The following is a 25,047-nucleotide window of genomic DNA, read 5'->3' on the forward strand; positions in this document are numbered from 1 at the left end:
CACAAAATGGGTGGAGAGTGAGTGAGGCTACATTCAAACCTTGCTAGCAGTTTGAAAACTACATGGCGCATGACACAACTTAGAAGCTGTCCATAGTGCGACTGGGGGAATTTATTTCCCAGCATCTTACACTCACTTGCTACAATTGTTCTTACGCCATGCGTTTAATTTACCTAAAATGTCTGCCTGTTTAAAATGCTTTTATAATTGTGTGTGAGAGACAGAGAACGAGCGAGAGACTCTCGCAAGTGCAGTGTGTAAGTCAATAACAAGCTCTTTTTTTTGTTTGTTTTGGTACAAGCGATAGATTAGTGGATAGTGTTAAAAACAGTTTCAGCAAACAAGAAGCACTATTGTAGGTCATTGATGTGTGCTGTTTTCTTTTTTTTTTTTATGTGCCTTTGTGTGAGGGTTCTATAGTAGCATTAGCATTAGTAGCATTAGCCCGTGTGAACGGCAGCCTCACAGCACACGGCACCGCTGAGTGACGCGTAGTTCCGGGCAAAATGATGAGCGACTGCCAATGAAAAATATTGCGACACATTGCTTATTCTATTTTGGAGTTTGTGGATGATCAAAGCCTGACTTGGAGCCAGTCAGTCACAAAAGAGTGTGACGTAACTCCTTTCATCTCTGCCATCTCGTACTGTCACAAGTTTTAACGCAACGTTACACTGGATGGCCACATACGAGGGCGAATTAAATAAAACGGTGACTCGTGTGGTCGCCGGCTTCCCCCAAATGATGAGATTTCGTTTTATTTTATTTTACGTTCCTCAGTATATTTGTTCGCCTTCCACTAACAAAGTGCAAAACCCTTTTGAGTATATGTTTAGCGTACAAAAGCAGGGTGACGACCAGCCCGCCCGGCTGTCGTCTTGCTTGCTGTCCCTAATCAACTGGGGGGCTGGCATTGGGTCCCTGCGGCCCCCACCGGGTGGCCAGTTGCTGAGGCGCCTCGGTGGGGCCGGCGGACTGCTCTGGGTCCCTCGGTGTGGGACGTGTCCCGTCCACCGGGCTGCTCTCGTGTGGAACCGTGGGCCCGATCCCGCCCCTCGATTGATTGGGTGGGTTCCTCAGCCTCCACGGTGCTGGCACAGCAATTCCAGGACACTTCTGTCAGCCTTTGTGCATGTAAAACGGTGTCAATTCACTTGCATGTGTCCGCAGGCACACACCCCTGGGACTCTTTCACTGGGTGTGGTGCCGCTCATTTATTGCGACACATAACTCATTAATATGCTTGTGTGTCCCCTCACTCATACTCTCGTCCTATAGACTTTTATAATTTATATAGTTAATCACACTTCAGTTGTATAGCCGGGTTCACGACCCTTGTCCTGCATGCTTCTTCTCCTTTCCTTGTCCTGTTCTAGCTTGTCCTGTCCTTCCCTCACAAGGTGTAGCACTACAGCCCCATGCAACACTCATATTTAATGTTTCATTGTTGTAGATAATGTAATGACTTGCTTTTCTCATCCTGTTTACAATTAGTGCTTTGTCTTTTGTCTTCGTTTCTCTCTCCCCTCTAGAAATTCTGTTCTGTTCGACTCTGATTCTCAATTAACTTCAATTATAATACTAAGAAACCACAGCGGAAGCTTAAAAACGCCACTGTGACACAGTAAAACTGGTCCGGCATAAAAGGGATACAGATCTTCCATTCTGCTTGACCTAACAGCCGAACAGGACAAAAAAAAAAAAAATAAATAAAATAAAAAAATAAAAATAATAATAATAATAATAATGGCGGCACGGTGGACGACTGGTTAGAGCGTCAGCCTCACAGTTCTGAGGACCCGGGTTCAATCCCCGGCCCCGCCTGTGTGGAGTTTGCATGTTCTCCCCGTGCCTGCGTGGGTTTTCTCCGGGCACTCCCGTTTTCCTCCCACATCCCAAAAACATGCATTAATTGGAGACTCTAAATTGCCTGTAGGCGTGACTGTGAGTGTGAATGGTTGTTTGTTTCTATGTGCCCTGCGATTGGCTGGCAACCAGTTCAGGGTGTACCCCGCCTCCTGCCCGATGACACCTGGGATAGGCTCCAGCACGCCCGCGACCCTAGTGAGGAGAAGCGGCTCAGAAAATGGATGGATAATAATAATAGTAAAATAAATAAATAAATATAAAAAAATAAAAAAAAAAACACATTTTAATTTGACTCGACGGGGGGCAACCAACGTCCTCCAAAGCCGCCCTGCGTCCACGTTTCATCCGTAGATGCCGACTCAACTCTCAATTCAGGTTTATTTATAATATACCGCGTTCACAACAGACATGTTCCCTAGAGGGTTGATCACATTTTCGGAACATGTCTCCATAGGACTCCTTAAAATATCAGTGTCAAAAGTGGGAACAATTATTGGAATATTTAATATAAATAAAATGGGATAAAACAAAACATCAGAACATGGCTGCTATACATTGTATCCCATTCGCCCCCGCCCCCTCCCCTGCATGTATAATTTAACACTCATTTTAGAATGCATGCTGAATATTAAGACCGATGTGTGCGATTAATGTAGAACATTTTAGCAGTATTTGATCTTTTTGTTCTCCATTCCTTGATGTTTAGTGGTATGTGGAAAAATTGCTGTGATCCACTAGACATCCACAAACATGTTTGACAATTTCCTCCGCACCACATTCCATCTGTAGACCGTTCATCTCTTGGCAACGTGGATGTCTACACACTATACGCACTCACTTCATAACATGCTGAGACTTTCTACATCCCCTTGTATCTGCGGATTGCTATGATATAGTATGATGGCTGCAACCAGTTTTATCGTCCTAAATTTCGTTGTTTCGTTCTCTTTAATTGAAGACCTTTTAACTCTTACAATATCTCATCTAAACAAAGTGAACAAAAAACACAGATCATGAAGGCGCATAAGTAAAAATCAAACACACAACATAATATGAATGATAACAAAAAATAATAACATGTAAAATATTACATTACACAATATGAATGACATCAAAAAGAAGCACTATACGTACTAGATATGGATTAAATCACACTACTTCCGCATTCTAGACTGTAACAACCTTTTTTCACAACAGCGCCATCTGCTGAATGTAGGGGGTCACTGCACCACTTATGTTTCCAACCACATTTTTATATTTAAGGCGTTTGCGTAATTGTGTTGCGTGTGTACTTGATTAACATTAGCAGGTTTTATAGGCCATGGAATGAAGACAAGAAGAAGGAGAAAGTTTAAGTGAGGTCATCCTTGCCTACATGATGCTGCTGCTGCTGGGACTCCCAGACTGAGCAGATGGAATTGTGGGAAAAGATGAAATGAGAGACGGGTACTTCATCAACTGCAGTGTGTGTGCGTACGTGCATATGTGTGTCTTGATAGAGATCCCTCCTCTCTCTCTCTCTCTCTCTCTCTCTCCATTCTTCACGGTGCTCTGGGCGGCCACACAGCGGGGCTCTCGGCTCCGGAGCAGCCCGCTGCCTTATTTCATTATCTGCGGATCCCCACTCTGGAGCCGCCGACCCGCTGCCGGCTTCCTACACTCCCTTCTCCCACGGTATCACCCTCATATAACAAAGAAGGATCGAGATAAAGAGATGCCTTCTCTTAATTCACTTTTTCCCCCTACGAGGACTCGCTTGTGTCTTGCTTATCTTGTTCTCCGGATCTTTTGTCTGCAGACGGCGGGCAGGCTGCTGATGCTCCAGCGAGTGTGATGCTGTTGTTTTTTCCTCTTTTATTCTGCGCTTTGTGATTGCAACGTGGAGCTTGCCACTCAAGCGAGGTGAGCACTTAATGGTTTTAGGGGTATTGGCGCACTTTCCCCACCTCTTATCAAACGTGTTTTAGTGGATGTAATGCCTAAGGGGCGTCACACTGCACACACACGCACGCAAGCACGCACGCGCACACACACACACATGTACACAGCTGCTGCATGAAGCCAGTGCACACACAAGAGAAAGATGCAGTGAAGCTTTAATGCTGACACCTGCGAATACAGTGCACACACATTTCCCATAGTAGGCAATAATAATAAATAACCTCTTCCAGGATAATCATAACATTATCATTTAACATTTTTAACTGTCAAGTGCATCACATTGCTGGGGGGGTGGGGGGGGGGCACTCTAAAAGTAAAACAGCTTGCTAAACATTTCACATCATTAAGAAACTGAACCCAGTTTGTGGAGTTTAACTGAAGTAAAATATTTCTAATTATTATTCTTTGACAAACAACATGCTTGCAAAGCCTCTTGTTGCCAGGGAGAATTTGTGAGGTTCAGGTTACTCATGTCCCCAAAAGGGAAGTTTTTTTTAAAAATAAGAAGATCAATTTAAAAATAAAAAAATAATAATGTAATCCAAACTCTTTGGAAACTGAGAGTGTCAGAGGGTCCTACTGCCCCACACAGAAAGTCACACGCTATAGCCTCTTGTTATCGGGTGGGATTTGTGAGTTACATTTATTCTGAAAAAAAAAAAAAAAAAAAACACAATGTAAAAAAAAGTAATAAATAAATAAAATACAATAAGTAATTTGTAATGTTCAGACAGACACACACTGAGGTAATGCCGCAACAACAAAAACGCCCTATAATTTCATAGTGGTAACACTAATTAAGAAATGAACTGGATACATTTTGCTATCAAACAACAATTTTTGCCCTTCTTTCATAAGTGGTACACGTCGATACTGACCAAAAAAATATAATTTTAAGTACTTCGGTGGTGGTATTTTCTTTGTATGAAGATGGAAAAGTTTTTGGGTTGAATAAGCTGCAGTATACGCACAGACATGCACAAGCATACACACACAAAGCGTCATCTCCAGTGTTGATGCATTATTTATAAAGTTAGTCTGAAGCTGCGCCTCCCACCCAGCATCACTATATGCAGCCTCCCTCTCTCGAGCGAGCGAGCGAGAGAGAGAGAGAGGGCCGAGAGAAAAAGTGGCTGTGTATAAAGGAGCTTTGCTCATTTGTATTGATGGATTGTTTGGCTGCTTGCAGGGATCAAGGACGGTTGTAATGTAAGTGCTTTATAACAGCGCGCAACTGCTCAATGTAGTGTGATCCAGTACAAGAGTTAAATGTTAATGTTGGTTGTTGTAGTTTGCAGTAATGTCGAACCGTGCTGCATTATTTTGAGAAAAGTCGAATATTTTGGTCAGCTTATTTAGCTCATCAGTATAGAGTGCCACCAGAAAGTATTGACTTTTTCCACATTTTGCTATGTTACAGACGTATTCTAAAGCTGATTTGAGTACAATTTTCTATAAAATAAAATACAAATAAATCAACACAAAACATACCATCATGACAAAGTAAAAACATATTTTCAGACAGTTGTGCATAAATTCATTGAAAATGTAAACATTTAAACATAACAGGTACATACATAAGTATTCACACCCTTGGCGTACTATTTTGTTGCAGCGCCTTTGGCAGCAATCACAGTCTCAAGTCGTTTTTAGTTTGTCTCTACGAGCTCAGCACACCTGTTTTGGGGCATTTTCTCCCATTCGGCCATTTTTAGGTCTTTCCAGAGATGTTGGATTGGATTCGAGTCCGGGCTCTGGCTGGGCCACTCGAGGACATTCGCAGGCTGCTCCTAAAGCCACTCCTTTGTTATCTTGGTCATTGTCATGTTGGAAGGTGACGAAAAACAGCTCCTTTACAACTTTTCAGTATGTTTTTGTAATGTTTTGTAAGTAACTACAGCAGTGGTGTAGTTACTTAGCTACACAAGTGCATGGGACAAAATAGCTCAACCACATGAGTAAACACATTGTTAAATAAATACCTCTCTGACAGAGTCAATCAAAACTGAGCATTGCTATGTTTGTAAAGGCAGAATTATTATTATTATTATTATTTTTGCTGCAGCTCTTGTATTGGATCTATTAAATGTGACAGTAACTCTGGTGAGACTGAATACTGTTGCTGTGTGACCTTCAGGTATCTTCCTTTCTCTCCTCCTTCCTGCAGGCGCGGTAACACATGGGCTGGTCGACTGATGCTCAAAGTGGGGTGCTGACCCCCCCCCCGCCCCATCCCAGAGTGTTGGCAACAGGAAGCGGCTTGGTGGGGGATTAAAACACAGGAAGACCACCAGTGGTTGTCTTATTGCTCTCACTCAGGACTAAGTTGATTTAATGAACCGCCGACGCCATCATGGAAGAGGAGGAAGACAATTGAACTATAGCTGTCCACGATGCAACTGTTTCAATGGATACCTGAGCAGAGTTGATGAGAACCCGGCAGAGCTTTAAGCAAGTTAAATATGTGCAAGTCATGACTATATTTCTAAAGTGTAAACCCTCGAGCCTGTCCTCAAGTTACTGTGGCAAAAAAAATCAAGTCCAGTTAGATCAAGTCCTCGCTAAATTTGAAGCGAGTAAAGTCATCACTTGGGTTAAGCAAGTCGTAAGTCAAGTCAGATCATTTTGCTCTGTTACAACATGCGTCTATTCGCACATTAGCCACTTTGCACTCAGTAGCTAGTTAGCTGTACTAATACATTCACGATCACGGTTGTAACCAACTCATCTTGTAATTTTACCCAAAAGCCCAATATCCCAAACGTTTGCGAGTAATGACGGTGGAATGGAGTGAGTAGAGATACACCCTGTGGACCTTTTAATCAACAACACCAAAAAATGTATTTAATTACATAAAAAACACCAGCCTCCCAATCAGGGCAAGTCATCAATCATGGCGAGACAAGACACCTTGCACTTCCTCCATGACTTCGATCTAAGCGGCCAGTTCGTCGACGTCAGGCCCCTTGGCGCCGGAGGGACCGGGTTGGTCCTGTCGGCCGTGGACCAGCGCACGGGACGGCGTGTGGCCATCAAGAAATTGGCCGTGTGTGACGCGGTCACGGTGAAGCACGCGCTGAGGGAGGTGAAGATCACCCGCCGGCTGCATCACGAGAACGTGGTTCGGGTCCATGAGGTCCTGGCGCCCCACGGACAGCCATCGACCAGGGACCCGGCCCAGCTCGGCGCCTTGTACGTCATCCAGGAGTGCATGGAGACGGATTTGGCTCGGCTGCTGGAGCAAGGAGCGCTGTCGACAGGTACAGACGCCTGCCAGCTTTGCTTTGGTTAAAACAGATTGTGACGCAATACATTTTGAATATCCAGATAATAGATTTTAAGTGTGTTTCCAAAATCCAAATCAGATATATTGGTTGTATTTACACTTGCCACATTTGGCTGACCTTAACGGATTCCAGTGCGATAACTTTCGATTCGTTTGGTTTTACATTGATGCAATACGTCCAGTGGTACTGTAATACAAGTGTGCCACAAAGTAGTATGCTTTTCAACTTTTGTCGGTGGAAACAAAAGCAAATATTCACAAACTGAATCCAACAGTCCTGCTGGGTGTAAAAGTGGCTTAAATCGAAATGTCCGCAGGTCACGCGACTCTGCTGTTCTACCAGCTGCTGCGGGGCCTCAAGTTCATCCACTCGTCCAACGTGCTTCACAGAGACCTGAAGCCTGCCAACATCTTCGTCAACACTGACCAACTGCTGCTCAAGATCGGAGACTTCGGTCTGGCCCGGATAGTCGACCCGCACTATTCTCATAAGGTAAGCTAAAGCTAACGGTCAGGGACAATTGTTGCTATTTGTTTGTGCTGCAAAGCACCTGAAAAACATATTTAAAAAATATATATTGCATTATAAACCCTTTATAATGTAATAAACAAAGTGAAATTTGGATACAAAATGGAATTAATAAATCACTGGTTTTGCACAAGGATACATGCTAGCTGTGTTAGCTTCTATGCTAACTGCTCAAGAACAAACAGCTTTATAAAAAAAATGGAAAACATGTCATATACTGCCCTGCAGTTCCATTATAGTAGTCTGGAGGGCTCTTTGCGTCCGCTCTCCCCCCTCCCCTCTCTGTTTTCAGCACCTGTCTCCAATCAGCCTCATCATGGAAGCCTGCCTCTTCCAGGAAATCCTCACCAAAGTATTGCAGCCTCGCCTAGCGATACCACGGCCCACCCTACTCAAGTAAGCCACTTAACTCTTCGTTCCCTTGTTAACTCGTGTCTCCTGGGTTCCAGTGCTCCCCTGTGTTCCTGACCCACATCATTCCTGCCACCAAGCCAGCCGCATGTTCTGTCCACTGCCTGCCACCTGTTCACACTGCCGCCTGCCAACACATCCAGGACCACCTCCATAACATTTGCTCAATAAACTGTTCATCATTTTACATCTGCCTCCGCCTGCTCTTGGGTCCAGCTACTCCCCATACGTGACAGAATACTTTGGCCACTATGGACCCAGCAACTCCGGAGGCACTGAAGAATGCACTCACCCTCCAAGGCGCCCACATTGGACGACAGGACAAAAGACTGCAAGAAATCACAGAAACGCTCCACTCCCTTTCCCAACGTCTCCCTCCTTTCCCAACAGATGCGATCCATTCAACCCCCTTTAAGTACTCCTCCCGAGCCCGTGTCCCTCCACCCGAGCCCTACTCCGGGGACCTAGGTGCATGAAGCCAGTTTATTCTTGATTGCTCACTCGTATTCAATCTCCAACCGTACAGTTATCCCACCGAACGTTCCAAAGTAGCATATGTCACTAACCTCCTCCGCGGCAAAGCAGCAAAATGGTCCACTTCATTATAGCACAACTCCTTTCATTCGATTCCTTTTCTGCCGAATTCCATAAGGTTTTTGATCACCCCGTTCAGGGCAAATAAGCCACCCGTTGTCTCCTCACACTCACTCAGGGTGCTAAGTCCGTCGCGGAATTTTCCATCGACTTCCGTATCCTTGCTGGTGAATGCGGGTGGGATGACGCAGCCCTTAGGGGAATCTTTTCAAATGGTCTCACCGAACAAATCAAAGACTAGCTTGCGGTCCGGGACGAGCCCTCCTCTCTCGAGGCTCTAATCGCCCTCTCCATCCGTCTGGATAACAGACTGCGAGAGAGAGCCTGTGAGAGAGGGCTTTGCTCGTGTAAACACTCTCCCATGCTGAGCACCACACCGTCAGCTTCTCACCCGCCTTCTGCACCGTCTTCCGCACTTTTGTCACTCCCCGTTGCAGCCGATGAATCCATACAAATTGGTCAAACACGTTTCGATCCACAAGAAAGCGTCGTGTATTCCAGCGGCTGTGCATCTACTGCGGTCAATCCGGTCACTTCATTTCCTCATGCCCCCTCCGACCAGAAAGACCAGGCTCACCACGTCCCGAGAGCGTCGTGGTGAGCCAAACCTCAATTCCCTCAAGCTCTCCCTCACGCATGCATTATAATTACTGCTCATAACACCCCCATCCATGCCCTTATTTATTCCGGTGCCGATGATAACTTTATTCATCAAGAAATAATTCACCAGCTCCAAATCCCTCTCCAACCACTTCCATCCCCGAAAAAAGTCACAGCCTTGGATGGCCGAATAATTTCCCTGGTCACCCACCAAACAGTGCCCATCACACTCCTTATTTCAGGCAATCACAGCGAAAACATTTCCCTTTTTGTCACTCCTTCCCTTGATACCCCCTTAGTTCTTGGTATTCCCTGGCTCCAACTCCACAACCCCACCATAGACTGGACTCGTTTATCCATTACCAGATGGAGTCCTCATTGCCATTCCCACTGTCTGCTTTCTGCCGTTCCACCCTCAGAAGACCCACCACCTTCTGCCGCCCCAGTTCCAGAATAATATCATGACCTCTCCCCAGTATTCAGCAAGAACTTGGCCATCTCTCTACCTCCCCACCGCCAGTATGATTGCACCATAGACCTCTTGCCGGGAGCTCCACTTCCCACCAGCCGACTCTACAAGCTCTCCCTTCCCGAAAAAAAGGCTATGGAGAATTACATTTGCGACTCCTTGGCTGCTGGCCTCATACGCCCCTCCTCGTCGCCGGTCGGTGCTGGAATTTTCTTCGTAGAGAAAAAAGACACGACTCTCCGCCCATGCATCGACTACCGAGGACTCAATGACATTAAAATTAAAAATAAGCCACCGCTACCCCTGATCGACCCGTCCTTTGAACCCCTCTGCGAAGCCCAAATCTTTACCTAATTGGACATCGGTAACGCCTACCACGAATGGATGAAAGGAAGACCGCCTTCAATACCCCTCTCGGACACTTCGAGTATCTTTTCATGCCATTTGGTTTAACTGACGTCATCCGTGACATGCTCAACCGGTTCGTGTTTGTATACCTCGATGACATCCTCATTTTCTCCCGCTCCCCCGAAGAACACCGCATCCATGTAGGGCAAGTCCTCCAGCACCTCCTCGAGAACCGTTTATACGTCAAACCGGAAAAATGTGAATTCCACCTATCCTCAGTACATTTCCTCGACTACATCATTGCAAAAGGACAACTACAACCGGACGCTGCCAAAATCCAAGCTATCATCGACTGGCCCATCCCCGCGACCTGCAAAGAACTGCAACGTTTCCTTGGATTAACCAATTTCTACCGCCGATTCATCCGTAATTACAGCAAGGTCACTATTCCCCTCACCAGTCTCACACCCACCAGCTGCCCCTTTCAGTGGACCCCGGCAGCCTCACAAGCATTCAGTAACCTCAAATCCCTGTTCACCACTGCTCCCATTCTGCGCCACCCTGACCCTTCCCTTCAGTTCGTGGTGGAGGTTGACACCTCGGATTCCGGAGCTGGAGCAGTCCTTTCGCAGCGAGACCCCACGACCAATAGACTTCACCCCTGTGCTTTTTTTTCTCGTCGCCTATCTCCGGCAGAAAGGAATTATGACGTCGGAAACCGTGAGCTGCTGGCCATAATATGGGCCCCAGAAGAATGGAGGCACTGGCTGGAGGGGACTAAACAACCATTTCTCATTTTGACTGACCACAAAAGCCTTGCTTACCTCCGTACTGCTAAACGTCTCAACCCCAGACAAGCACGCTGGGCACTATTCCTCAGCAGATTCAATTTCAGTCTCTCTTTCCGTCCCGGTTCCCGTAACACCAAGGCAGATGCCCTCTCCCGTATTCACTCACCACCCTCCAGCACAGCAGAACCCGAATCCATCCTTCCGGCCTCCTGTTTCTTTGGAGCGGCCACGTCGGAGATCGAGCAGGTGGTCAAGGAGGCCCAAAAGACCCAACCTGATCCCAAGACCGGGCCTCCTGACCGCCTGTTCGTCCCGGATTCAGCATGTTCGGAAGTCTTACAGTGGGCCCATAACTCTAAATTAATTTGTCACCCTGGCATCACCCGTACTACCCAGTTAATTCAACAGCACTTCTGGGGGCCCAGCCTCATCAAAGACACCAGCGAGTTCGTTCAAGCCTGCTCCGCCTGCGCCCGAAAGAAGTCTTCTCATCGACCTCCAGCTGGCCTGCTGCGCCCCTTGCCAGTTCCCAGCCGCCCTTGGTCTCACATCGCTGTTGACTTCGTTACCGGCCTGCCCCCTCTGAAGGTAACACAGTTATTCTCACAATCATCGATCATTTTTCCAAGTGTCCATTATGTGCCCCTCCCCAAACTCCCGTCCGGCCTGGAAACTGCTATCCTCCTTGTCTTCAAACTCCATGGTATCCCCATCAACATAGTCTCCGATCCCCAGTTTTCCTCTCGGTCTGGAAGGAATTCTGCAAGGCGGTGGGCGCAACAGCTGGCTTATCCTCGGGGTATCACCCGCAGACCAACGGCCAGACGGAGCGGCCCAACCAAACCCTGGAATTGGCACTCTGCTGTGTGGCCACCCGCAACATCTCCTCATGGAGTTCCTTCCTCCCATGGATTGAATACGCTCATAATTCCCTCACCAGGTCCCCATTCATGGCTTGCTACGGTTTCCAACCGCCACGGTTTGACCTACAGGAGCAGGCGGTGGCAGTCCCCTCCGTACAAGATCACCTACAGAGAGTCCAGGCGGTTTGGAAGGACGTCCGGGCAGCGCTGAACCGGTCCGCGGCGATGCAACAAGCAGCTCGCAGACCGTCATCGCTCCCCGACGCCCAAATACAGGGTGGGTCAATCCGTCTGGCTCTCTTCCCACGACCTTCCCCTTCAAACAGAGTCCCGTAAACTCGCTCCACGCTTCAGTGGTCCTTTTCCCATCACCAAAATCATTAATCCCACTTCCGTCCAGTTAAAACTGCCACAGTCCCTAAAGATTCATCCCGCATTCCACGTCTCGTTACTCAAGCCTGTCTCCACCTGCGCCCTAAGCCCTCCGGCCGAACCCCCTCAACCCCCCCGGATTATTGACGACCATCCGGCCTTCACGGTGTCACGCATCCTCGACGGGAGGCCTCGGGGGTTCCAGTACCTGGTCGACTGGGAAGGGTATGGGCCGGAGGAGCGGTCTTGGATTTCCCGGAAGCTTATACTCGATCATACCCTTTTGGACGACTTCTATGTGGGTCACCCGGGGAAGCCTGGCAGGATGCCAGGAGGCGTCCGTTGAGAGGGGGGTACTGTCATATACTGCCCTGCAGTTCCATTATAGTAGCCTGGAGGGCTCTCTGCGTCCGCTCTCTTTCCCCCCTCCCCTCTCTATTTTCAGCACCTGTCTCCAATCAGCCTCATCACCACCGGTATTTAAGTCTGCCTCTTCCAGGAAATCCTCGCCAAAGTATTGCAGCCTCGCCTAGCGATACCACGGCCCACCGTACTCAAGTAAGCCACTTAACTCCCCGTTCCCTTGTTAACTCTTGTGTCTCCTCGTTCCCAGTGCTCCCCTGTGTTCCTGACCCACATCATTCCTGCCACCAAGCCAGCCGCATGTTCTGTCCACTGCCTGCCACCTGTCCACGCCGCCGCCTGCCAACACATCCAGGACCACCTCCATAACCTTTGCTCAATAAACTGTTCATCATTTTACATCTGCCTCCGCCTGCTCTTGGGTCCAGCTACTCCCCACACGTGACAAAACATGTATATATATCACATATAAACACACATACATTTGATATACTTGTACATGCAATATACATGAATGTACAGTATATATTGATACAGGATATAGTTTTCTTTTTGTGATGAATAACAGAGTCACATTTGTTTGAGTGACACAAAAATCACATTTTAAAATATTTTTAGTAAAACAGGACACTTGACTCAAAATACTAACTTTAGCATAACTTGGGAGGTGTGCTGGCTAGTCAACCTATATTCTAAACCTCTCCATAAAGTATGTGATACAACAATTGTTACTATTCTCTCTATTACAATCCGGCGTAGCATCAACAGCTGTTATTTGACGACCACAATCTTACCGTACATATTGATGCTTTCGGAAAGTTTCAGGAACAATTGTTTTTTTCTTACCGGTAATTTAACTTTTAAACCACTGTGGTAAATGTGAATTTGTTAGCTATAACAAATGAACTCCAAAGTTATAGAATGTAATGAACGCAAAGGTAGATGCTAAATGCTAACCAGGCGTATCTGTGTTACAACATCATGTATTGAAAAATTCCAATTTGTACACCTTATTTCTTGCTTACTGTTCAGTGATTGTTTTCACTGCTTCTCTCGTTTCTGCGTTGTTTTTCCACATTAATCTTCTGCAAATAGAGTGCGATGAATCATCAGCTCCACTTGTTTAAACATGCCAGCAGCCTTATCGGAGTTTTGTTGTGAATTTACACTTTTTATTCACTTTGGAGGGCATTAAACTGTATTCTCTTACAGGAAGTTGTAATAAATCCACATTATTATAGCCAAATAGATTTTTAACATACTGTAATTACTCTCACTTGGTAATGAGATGTTTCTCCTTATTGTTCCTGCGATGTGCAAATCGGTCACGCTGAACATGGTTGTATGTGTGCATTGTAGAGATATTATTCTGTTCACTTATGCTGATGTATTGTCGGTGCGCTATGAGGGAAAAAGATAAGGGCTCCTCGTGAAAATGTTGGTTGTTCCGGTGCAGGAATGACTGCGCGATAAGACAGGATAGTATTTCAAATGAAGCATCCCACAAAAAAAGGAACGTTTGTGGGCATTAACGTCCTTTACTGACAAATGGATTTGCTCTTGGGCAGCACGATGGATCTGCTTCACAGGTCTCTGGTTTGGGGTTCGAAACAGAGTCACAGATAGTCAGTCTAAACAGTCAAACATACAAATGCAAAATGAAACCACTCACAAGGATCAGACGCTCACACGGAAATTACTGCCCAACCCAACCGACTCCAGCTCCTGATGTCACTCACTAGGCCACGCCCCTGAAAGGCACACATCCAGGACATGAATACGACTGTGTGTGTGTGTGTGTCTTTCAGCCGTATTACACTTCATAAAAGTGCAGTTTATCACTTTACATTCTCTTTTATTATGGTTTTTATACAATACAGTGCTATTTTCCTTTATGAAAAGTAAGTTACAAAAAATAGCAGTGGATTGCTGGAAATGGTATTTAAATGAATCAAAATTAGTAAAATTGATTTGATATACCAGTAAATTGTGTTTCAAGCTTGGTCGAATTAAACTTGGAAATCAAGGTACCGCTGTATTTTAGTTGTCTCGTATAGTTTGTCATCCAGCGCTTGGGTTGGGTTTTATAAGATTATGGAGGGGGAGGTAATGAAGTGTCCTGTACATACTGTATATTGTATACCAGCCTCAACCTGTCTAGTATCAGGTTTAGTACTAACCCTACTCTATGATCTGCATGATCTGCCTCAGTCTTAACGGGAATACTGTAACATTAGTTGAGCTGTGTGCGTGTGTGTGTGTGTGTGTGTGTGTGTGTGAGAGAGATGAAAGGTGATCTCTGTCAGCTCAGATCACAGCGCAGCGGGTCAGCTGGGTGCAGACACCTGCGGGGTGTGTTTGCAAATGGGGGAGCCATAGGACAAATGGGGGAAAGGGTGAGAAATCTTTTAGCAGGAAGTTAAGCGGCGGGTGAGAGAAAGCGAAGCGTCAATGTGGCCAATGTTGACACATTCGAAGACACTGGAGGAATCGTGTGGATTTGAATTGAAAGGTTGAACAGTGAGAGCGTTTGAATGACGCAAGTCATTGTTTACTTCATTAGGTACACCTGGTGAAGAATGAGATGCGAAAAAGAGCTGGCTCACGCTGTCCTTGCACATTATGCTCAGTTTGATTGATGGATGGTTGGTGTTTTATACTGTATTACATATTTTATTCATGTCATTTACAACCCCCATTCCAATGAAGTTGGGACATTGTGTTATACATAAATAAAAACAGAATACAATGATTTGATCTGTTCAATCTATATTTAATTGAATACACTACAAAGTCAAGATATTTAATGTTCAAACTGATAAACTTTATTGTTTTTAGTAAATAATCATTAACTTAGAATTTTCTGGCTGTATCACGTTCCAAAAAAGCTGGGACGGGTGGCAAAAAAGACTGAGAAAGTTGAGGAATACTTATCAAACACCTGTTTGGAACATCCCACAGGTGAACAGGCTAATTGGGAACAGGTGGGTGCCATGATTGGGTATAAAAGGAGCTTCCCTGAATTGCTCAGTCATTCACAAGCAAAGATGGGGCGAGGTTCACCTCTTTGTGAACAAGTGCGTGAGAAAATAGTTGAACAGTTTAAGGACAATGTTCCTCAACGTACAATTACAAGGAATTTAGGGATTTCATCATCAACAGTCCATAATATCATCAAAAGGTTCAGAGAATCTGGAGAAATCACTGCATGTAAGCGGCAAGGCCGAAAACCAACATTGAATGCCCGTGAACTTCGATCGCTCAGGCGGCACTGCAGCAAAAATCGACATCAATGTGTAAAGGATATCACCACATGGGCTCAGGAACACTTCAGAAAACCAACGTCAGTAAATACAGTTCGGTGCTACATCCGTAAGTGCAACTTGAAACTCTACTATGCAAAGCAAAAGCCATTTATCAACAACACCCTGAAACGCCACCGGCTTCTCTGGGCCCGAGCTCATCTAAGATGGACTGATGCAAAGTGGAAACATGTTCTGCGGTCCGACGAGTCCACATTTCAAATTGTTTTTGGAAATTGTGGATGTTGTGTCCTCCGGGCCAAAGAGGAAAAGAACCATCCGGACTGTTATGAACGCAAAGTTCAAAAGCCAGCATTTGTGATGGTATGGGGCTGTGTTAGTGCCAATGGCATGGGTAACTTACACATCTGTAAAGGCACCATTAATGCTGAAACGCACATACAGGTTTTGGAGAAACATATGCTGCCATCCAAGCAACGTCTTTTTCATGGACGCCCCTGCTTATTTCAGAAAGACAATGCCAAACCACATTCTGCACATGTTACAACAGCGTGGTTTCGTAGTAAAAGAATGTGGGTACTAGACTGGCCTGCCTGCAGTCCAGGCCCGTCTCCCATTGAAAATGTGTGGCGCATTATGAAGGGTAAAATACGACAACAGAGACCCCGGACTGTTGAACAGCTGAAGCTGTACATCAAGCAAGAATGGGAAAGAATTCCACCTACAAAGCTTCAGCAATTAGTGTCCTCAGTTCCCAAATGTTTATGGAATGTTAAAAGAAAAGGTGATTTAACACAGTCGTAAACATGACCCTGTCCCAGCTTTTTTGGAACCTGTTGCAGCCATAAAATTCCAAGTTAATGATTATTTGCTAAAAACAATAAAATATATCAATTTGAACATTAAACATCATGTCTTTGTAGTGTATTCAATTAAATATAGGTCGAACATGATTTGCAAATCATTGTATTCTGCTTTTATTTATGTTTAACACAACGTCCCAACTTCATTGGAATTGGGGTTGTAATTTACCAAAGCAAGTATTTAACATTGTTTATTGTTAGTAAATAATTTTTCTTAACATTTTCAATTTTTTTATGTTTTTATATTTTACATGTATTTTAAAATATTTTATTCTATTCATTTTGTATTTTTGTATTATTTTAGTGTATATTTCTGCCATATTATCTTATTTGTTAGAGGGGCAATTGAACAATATTGTGGTTATTATTACAGAACACCACAAGACATCTTTTCAAGCTTTGGTAGCTTTTTAAATCATCTAATTTATAATTATTGTATTTATAATGATGACATGAAGTATAATTTACTGAATTGAATAACTTTGTTGAAATGCAAACGCAGAGTAAATGTAAATATGTCAGTGCAGTAGTTTCATAATAATGTTCATTGTTGTGGTGTTAAACTGTACAGCATCAAACTCAGAGCTGTTTCTAATATTTAGCTCTTTTTTCACAAACTGTACACTGCGGGGGGTACCTAATATTGTGGCACTTTTCTGGCCTTATTTTGATGCCAAGCTTGCTGTTGCCGTTGACCAGACTGATGTGGAGTACTTTACACAGTGTGAAAAAGCAATTTCTCACAGTGGGATTAAGACATCATCTTTAAGTCCCTCGATGGCTCGCACGGACGACTAAATTGAGCAATTACACCGCGACGGGTAGAAGTCTACAAGATAAAGCAATAATTACCGTGACGGGAAGAGCACATAATAACAGAGCAAGACAAGGAACGCACTTTTAAAATAAAATAATTACTGTAAATGATGCACAATACATTGATTTAGTGCACAAGAGCCTTAATAAAGGAATGTTGTGAATTGTTTAATGTCTTAATATTCAAGAGATGCACATATAGAGGAAGAACAGGGAAGTCCATTAATATGTACTTTTATCGAGTTGTCACAAACAACCAACATGAACCTTTTGTCGGGCATTGAAATGCAAAGTAACTCCAGAAAAGGATTAAAGTGGATCGATTTTTTTTTTGCTTTTGCAAGGTTTTCAAAACCAAACAAAAAAAATCTTTGTTCATAGTAACCATTTCAGAATTGGGCATTACCTTTGAAGAGGGCTACAGTGATGTGTGTAACCAACACGAAAAACACAAAACGATCGATTATTGTAACGTGATGAGAAAAATGTTGCAATAAGATGAGAAGAAAAATCTCAATGTTGTTGAATGTGTACCGTCAATTTCAGGTTCGGATTTTGCCTGTGAAGATTCAGACTAGAAGTGTAATCAACACGAAAGCCAGAGAGCTGTCTATGGGTGAAAAACACACAAATGTGAACCTGAATGATGACTTTCTCTTCAGTAATATATAACAATAAACTGAGCATAATTATTTTTCTAAACGCACATTTGTCGTCTATTGTATCTCTGTGCAGGTGTTCCTAATGATGTGGCGTTGTTGTTATTTTTGGAAAGTTACAACAACAAAAAAATGTCGTCTTCCCACAGGGCTATCTGTCCGAGGGTCTGGTCACTAAGTGGTATTGTTCTCCTCGCCTGCTGCTGTCCCCGAACAACTACACGAAGGCTATAGACATGTGGGCTGCAGGCTGCATCTTGGCTGAGATGCTCACTGGACGCATGCTCTTTGCAGGTAACAATATAGGAATTATAGCTACAGCACTGTATACATACAGGTCTGGAAAAAACAAAGAGTCCTAAAAATGTCTGGACCTTTTCGCTATTTTGACCATTTCTCCTTTTCTGCAAAATAAAGCTCTAAAGGAGAAAATTTGTATAAGGAATTCTTGAGTTATGTTGTTAGTACTTTCCAGAATAAAACAAAAATGTTCATTTTACTCAAACTTACCAATAAATAGTGACCATTTTGCATTGGTCTCTTATTTTTTTCCCCAGAGAAGTATTTTCTATTTACATACATGTGCAGTGGTAAATCCGTAATTGTAATTGTCATGTTGTGCTGTTTTTAGCGTACAAATGAGTATTAGGGCCACACTGAAAAGATAATTTAGTCAACAGAGAGGGGAAACGTTCCTTAATGTTGCCAGAAAAAAAAGGTTTGAGGTTAGAAGGTTAAAGTTGTAATGTTTGGAGAATAAACTACTAATTATACAGGTAAACGTATGACCCCCCAAAAAGTATAAACTATAACGAGAAAAACGTCGTTTGAGAATAAAGTGGTAATATGAGTAAACTTGCAAGACAAAATATGTAATGTTTAGGGAATAAACTAATAGTGTTATGAGAAAAACTTTTACTGTTATGAGAATAACATCGTTATACTCTGAAAATTAAGTGTGTAATGTTACAAAAATAAGGTGGCAATAGTACAAGTAAACGTCTCAGATGTGGCCCGCCGCATCATTTTTACGTGGCCATCGAAAGCAAATCATGTTTCTTGCGAAAATACCAAAATCTGCAGTGTCTTCACTTGTAATAACATTGAGATATTGCAAGCATTTTCTGTTACCAATCACTTTTTTTTTTTCAAAAGAAATGTAATAACAGCTGAACAATTATTTTTTTTAGTGGCTTCTGATTTCAAAACTAGTTATCCATCAATTTGTTGTATATATTTGTAATTATATAAGAGAGAAGCCATAACTATGATGTGGCCCGTGACAACAAAAAAGGTTGACACCCCTTGATTTAAAACATAATAATGATGATGATAGTAATAATATTGTGTTGAATGAAATGATTTCTTCAATGATTCAGAGGGTTCGATGCCTGTTGTTCACATATTTAAGAATGAAATATGTCTGTTATCGGAGCTCTCGTATCCGGCTGCTTGTGCTCCGATCAAATTCACCCAAATCGCTTTAGACTAGCTGCGCCAAAAGTTAGATGTGGTCTTCACACAGGAAGGCCTGAGCTAGGATTCGGACCCTGAACCTCAGAACTGTGAGGCATAAGAATATGCAAACCACGAGACTTAACTGTCAGTACTTTTTTTTTTTTTTTCAGTGTGGCACTAATGCTCATTTCCAATTCATAAGATTGGTAGTGGAATTTTAAAAAGCCCTAAGAGCAAGCCATTTCCCTTATTCGATGAATCCCACATCCATAATTCAACATGACATTACACAAGGCGCGTCTGTTGAGAGATTTTCGGTCCTGAAAGGAAGACAGTCGATGTTCTCTGTGCAGTCTCGGTGATTGCCTGAGCAGAATACCAAATGATTCCAGAGTAAGTCTGCGTGTGTTGTTCCTCCTCTATCTTATTTGACCTCCACCGGCCTGCTAGACAACACCGGGGCACAAGAGGCACTTCACTGTTCCAGTCACACCTACAGTTTTTGTTTTTCACCTGAACACCACAGTCCACAAAGCAGCTGAACAATCACTTTTTATTGCTATTATTAATATTTACCACAGGGAACCCAGTGCACTTTCTTTATAATACACTGGCAGTGTTTACCGATAATGTGGGTGAGAAACAAACTGCTAGTTTTGAAAAAATCCGCAAAATATTCAACACACAAATGCTCATAATAATAATGTGAGTGTAATAATGCATTAAGTAAACGGTACCCGGCGGCTAATGTTTTGGTATAGCACTCTCTGCTGGTGTGAAGACGTCCCTACAATAAATTTACTGTTGAAAACCAGCCAGCTATGCTGCAAAATACAACCAGCAGACACTTTATTAGGTACAACTGCACAATCTAATGAGATCCAAGATTATTTCCAGAGATAAATCAAAATATTACCAGAAACTTGTTTGAATATTGGTTGGAAAATATGGAAATGTTACAAGGAAAAACTTGGAATATTACAAGAAAATGGCGCATTTCAATACAAATTTTCAATACAAATGTTGGAATAATGTAAAAAAAAATGGACAATTACAAAAAAGTCATAAAATGTAGTATTACAAGCTAAATGTGTAGGTAAAGTGCCGTAGAAGAAAATAATTAATATTTCAAGGAAACAAATTAAATATTATAGAAGTCAAAATATTACAGGGGAAAAAGAAGTTGAAATAATACAAAAAGATAGTTGGAACATTATAAGGAGAAAGTTAGAATATTCCAAGAAAAATGCTAAAACTTTGCAAGACAATTTTGTGAATACTACAAGAAAAAACGTTGGAATTATCCAAGGGAAATGCTGGAACATTACAAGAAGAAAGTTGGAATATTATTTTTAATATTAGTCCTAACTGGTCTGTCCTTTGCGATGCTGTAATTGGTTACTCTTCCCATCACAGGAGCTCACGAGCTGGAGCAGATGCAGCTGATTCTTGACACTGTGCCGGTAATCAAAGATGAGGACAGACAGGACTTGCTACAGGTGGTTACTCCCATTCTTGACCAGCACAGTATATACAACAGTATAATAATTATCATACAGTGATGATCTTACTGTATTTTTTGTCCTGTTTTACGGTCTAGGTGATGCCTTCGTATATTAACCACGGCTGGAAAGTCAAGAAGCCGTTTTCTGTGCTGTTGCCGGAAGTTAATGCCGAAGGTTAGCAGACACATTTGAGCGACCAGTCTCCTTAAACATAGCGGACGTTAGCTTAGCTCTCCAGAAAGTAAAGAAGATAAATTCATAATAAAAAAAGAACAACATATATATATATATATATATATATTAAACCCAAAGATCAGACATGCAGTCAGGAGATGGGAGAAAGTTCTAGAAAGTCAACCATCACTGCAGTTGAGGCTTTATGGGAGAGTGGCCCGACGGAAGCCTCTCCTCAGTGCAAGACACATGAAAGCCTGCATGGAGTTTATTAAGAAAACACCTGAAGGACTCCAAGATGGTAAGAAATAAGATTCTCTGGTCTGATGAGACCAAGATAGAACTTTTTGGCCTTAATTCTAAGTGGCATGTGTGGAGAAAACCAGGCACTGCTCATCACCCGTCCAATACAGTCCCAACAGTGAAGCATGGTGGTGGCAGCATCATGCTGTGGGTGTGTTTTTCAGCTGCAGGGACAGGGAGACTGGTTGCAATCGAAGGAAAGATGAATGCGATACAGGGATATCCTGGACGAAAACCTTCTCCAGAGTGCTCAGAACCTCAGACTGGGCCAAAGGTTCACCGTCAAACAAGGCAATGACCCTAAGCGCACAGCTAAAATAATGAAGGAGTGACTTCAGAACAACTCCCTGGCTGTTCTTGAATGGCCCAGCCACAGCCCTGACTTAAACCCAATTGAGTATCTCTGGAAAGACCTGAAAATGGCTGCCCACCAACGTTCACCATCCAACCTGACAGAACTGGAGAGGATCTTCGAGGAGGAATGGCAGATGATCCCCAAATCCATCCATTCATCCATTTTCTGAGCCGCCTATCCTCACAAGCGTCGCGGGAGCCTATCCCAGCTGTCATAGGGCAAGAGGCGGGGAACACCCTGAACTGGTTGCCAGCCAATCACAGGGCACCTAGAAACAAACAACCATTCGCACACACATTCACACTTACGGGCAATTTAGAGTTGTCAATTAACCTACCCTGCATGTTTTTGGGATGTGGGAGGAAACCGGAGTGCCCGGAGAAAACCCACCCAGGCACGGGAAGAACATGCAAACTCCACACAGGCGGGGCCGGGGATTGAACCCCGGTCCTCAGAACTGTGAGGCAGATGCTCCAACCAGTCAGCCACCACTTGTTGCATCATTCCCAAAAAGACTCATGGCTCCCTGTAAATGCGGCACACTCAAAGTCTCTTGAGATAACCTGTGTTGTGAATTGGTGCCATATGGATAAAATAGACTTGACTTGACATTCGTCATCCTTTTCCTGCCAGCTGTGGACTTCCTGGAGCAAATCCTGACGTTCAACCCCATGGACCGTCTGACGGCCGAGGCGGCGCTGTCCCACTCCTTCCTTCGCCAGTACTCGTGTCCCGAGGACGAGCCCACCTCGTCCCACCCCTTCCGCATCGAGGACGAACTGGATGACACCCTCGTCGCGGGGCAAAGCCTCAGCAACAGTCTGAGCCGGGCCTCCAGCATCCACTGGGACAGGTAACCCCCCCATATTAACCTCACATTCTAAACAATAAATCATCTTTTTTTCCCATGCGGTGCGTGTACAGCTTGGCAACCGATGTGTGCTGGCAGCAGTCATGCATGCCTTCTGGTCACATGACCTCAGATATGGAAGACACCACCGAGGAAGAGGAGGTACAGAGGGACCCTAGAGCCAGCTGCAACTCACTTCTAGAGGAGGCCCAGGTAGGGGATGCGCATCTACAATTTGTTTTTATACACTATATGTTTGTACGTATTTGATTTTTAAGAGCCGGCACGGTGGGCGACGGGTTAGCCCATCTGCCTCACACTTCTGAGGACCGGGGTTCAAATCCCGGCCCCGCCTGTGTGGAGTTTGCATGTTCTTCCCGTGCCTGGGTGGGTTTTCTCCGGGCACTCCGGTTTCCTCCCACATCCCAAAAACATGCGTAGTAGGTTGATTGACAAATCTAAAGTCGCTCTATGGATGCCTTGGTGGCTGTGTTCCTAGGGTGTTGTTGTTGCCCAGTGTGGTTCATAAAAGGACCACCCTACATACCGAGATCCCTTGTTCACTCGTCGTCTCGTTAGGGTCATATTTGGTTACAGAAACGAGCCTTCAGAATGGACATAAATCAAACAAAAAGAACTCACTTCTTTCCTGTCTTTTTTTGTTTTTCCCATTTATTCCAATTTCTTCAAGGTGGACCCACGTAAATATTCTCACAGCAGCTCCGCCGAACGCTACCTAGAAAACTCCCACTCCTCTCTGGACCGGGCCTGCGGTTTCGGGTTCGGCGACCTGGACTGCGGCCGCTCGTGCGACTACAAGGTGGGCTCGCCCTCCTATCTGGACAGGATCGCGTGGCGGGACGGCAAACCTCAGCACTACTCGGAACCACGGCTCATTCTGGATCTGTCTCACTGGAAGCGCAACACCAGCAACCCTCCAGTGCCCATCCAGCCACTTGGTGGAAGCGTGGAGGACGTGCGGGAGCTGAACACGGATGACCGCGTTGCAGGAACGGGGGATTTATTTCAGGAGATCTTCCGCTGGGTGGAGAGCACCCAGTCCCGTCTGTCCTCACCCAGTCCGAGTCCATCTCTGGAGCGGCACTCCTGCTACACCTGCTCCCCGCCTCTCCCGCTCTCCCCTACAGACCTCTCGACTCCGGTCTTCCACTACCCGAACGTGGAGCCTCATCACTTCACCGACGAGGACAGACTCAGTCCCTCCCCGCCCGTCACCCCTCCATCTCTCTGCTCCCTCCTCCCGTCCTCTCCCACCTCTCCTCGTCTTCCTCCCCCAGCTCTCCCCACTACCACCACTGCCTCCTCCTCTGACTTTCGACCCGACGAGTCACTTCCTGTCAAGCAGAAAGAACGCCTTTTCGACTTGGATGTGTTCATATCCCGAGCGTTGAAGTTGTGCCGTCAGAATAAGGAGAAAGGTGACGGGAAAGGGCGGAGGGAGGAGAACAAACAGGTGAACATCAACAGCAGGTTGCCCAGACCTCCTGAGCACAGGACACCACCACCCCCGCAGACTTAAAGACCACTGCAGGATTTTACACACAAAAGTTTTGTTTTTCCTCTTTCGTAGTATACAGAGTTCCCCGCAGTTCAGCATTTGGAAACCTGCTCAATTGCATGCTTTTTTTTTTTTTTTTTTTTTTTTTTTTAAGAGATTGTTTTCTTCTTCTTAAGTGGCAAAATAGAAAAAAGAGAGGCACACTCACCGTTGCACTTTCAGCTATTTATTGACTCCAACCCCAGATGTCCCACTAGGCCACGCCCCTTAGGGGCACACATCCGAGTAATCAGAAGAATCAGAATCAGCTTTATTGGCCAAGTACGTTACAAGACACACAAGGAATTTGTCTCCGGTACTTGGAACCACTCTAGTATGACAACAAACAGCAACTATGACAAAATATAAATTTAGGACATAAAAAAACACAAGTATGGAGAGTCATTGAGCAATGAAAGTCTACCACTAGTGTGGTGATGCTGATATAATGGCGCACAAATACTACAGTACATACAGTAATGACACATTAAAAATAACTGTTTTTTTCCCTTTACATTCACTTTTATTCTGTCTTTACTATTGTTTCATGCAAAATAAAGTGCAGTTTTTCTTTATTAAAAACTCTAAAATGTTTTTGGGGGGCTGGAATAGATTAGTAGCATCTCAATTCATTTCAATGGGAAAAATAGATTACATATACGAGTAAAACATAAAACACAATGAGCACACTCATGCAGGAGCTGCTGTCGGACACAACTCACGCCGAGACGCAGACTTGCCGACATTATACTCCACCCCCACCAGGCCCCGCCTCTTAAAGGCACATGTGTGTATCTAACACACAGA

At 44.4% G+C, this 25,047-nt stretch overlaps 1 protein-coding gene across 2 annotated transcripts; it reads left to right on the top strand.

Annotated features, from left to right (window-relative positions):
• The first annotated feature begins 3,673 nt into the window (after positions 1-3,673).
• Positions 3,674-24,284, top strand: mapk4 (mitogen-activated protein kinase 4). 2 transcript variants are annotated; one of them, XM_061673359.1, is made up of 9 exons: positions 3,674-3,771; positions 5,978-7,070; positions 7,414-7,589; positions 18,187-18,331; positions 20,912-20,994; positions 21,096-21,174; positions 22,466-22,685; positions 22,757-22,895; positions 23,374-24,284. In XM_061673359.1, exons 2-9 carry the CDS (start codon positions 6,704-6,706, stop codon positions 24,220-24,222), a joined length of 2,058 nt encoding a protein of 685 aa, XP_061529343.1. In that variant the 5' UTR covers positions 3,674-3,771; positions 5,978-6,703; the 3' UTR covers positions 24,223-24,284. The 2 variants fall into 2 exon arrangements, with proteins under 2 accessions (XP_061529343.1, XP_061529342.1); XM_061673358.1 differs by lacking the exon at positions 3,674-3,771 and adding an exon at positions 5,007-5,019.
• The last annotated feature ends 763 nt before the right edge of the window (positions 24,285-25,047 follow it).

The sequence above is a fragment of the Phycodurus eques genome, chromosome 3 (assembly GCF_024500275.1).
Source record: "Phycodurus eques isolate BA_2022a chromosome 3, UOR_Pequ_1.1, whole genome shotgun sequence".
In the NCBI taxonomy this organism is placed as follows: domain Eukaryota; kingdom Metazoa; phylum Chordata; class Actinopteri; order Syngnathiformes; family Syngnathidae; genus Phycodurus; species Phycodurus eques.

Coding starts and splice junctions, on each gene's coding strand:
- mapk4 (XM_061673359.1), top strand. CDS start 6,704: ATGGCGAGACAAGACACCTTGCACTTCCTCCATGACTTCGATCTAAGC. Junction 18,332..20,911: donor TGGACGCATGCTCTTTGCAG/GTAACAATATAG, acceptor TTCCCATCACAG/GAGCTCACGAGCTGGAGCAG. Junction 22,686..22,756: donor TCCAGCATCCACTGGGACAG/GTAACCCCCCCA, acceptor GTGCGTGTACAG/CTTGGCAACCGATGTGTGCT.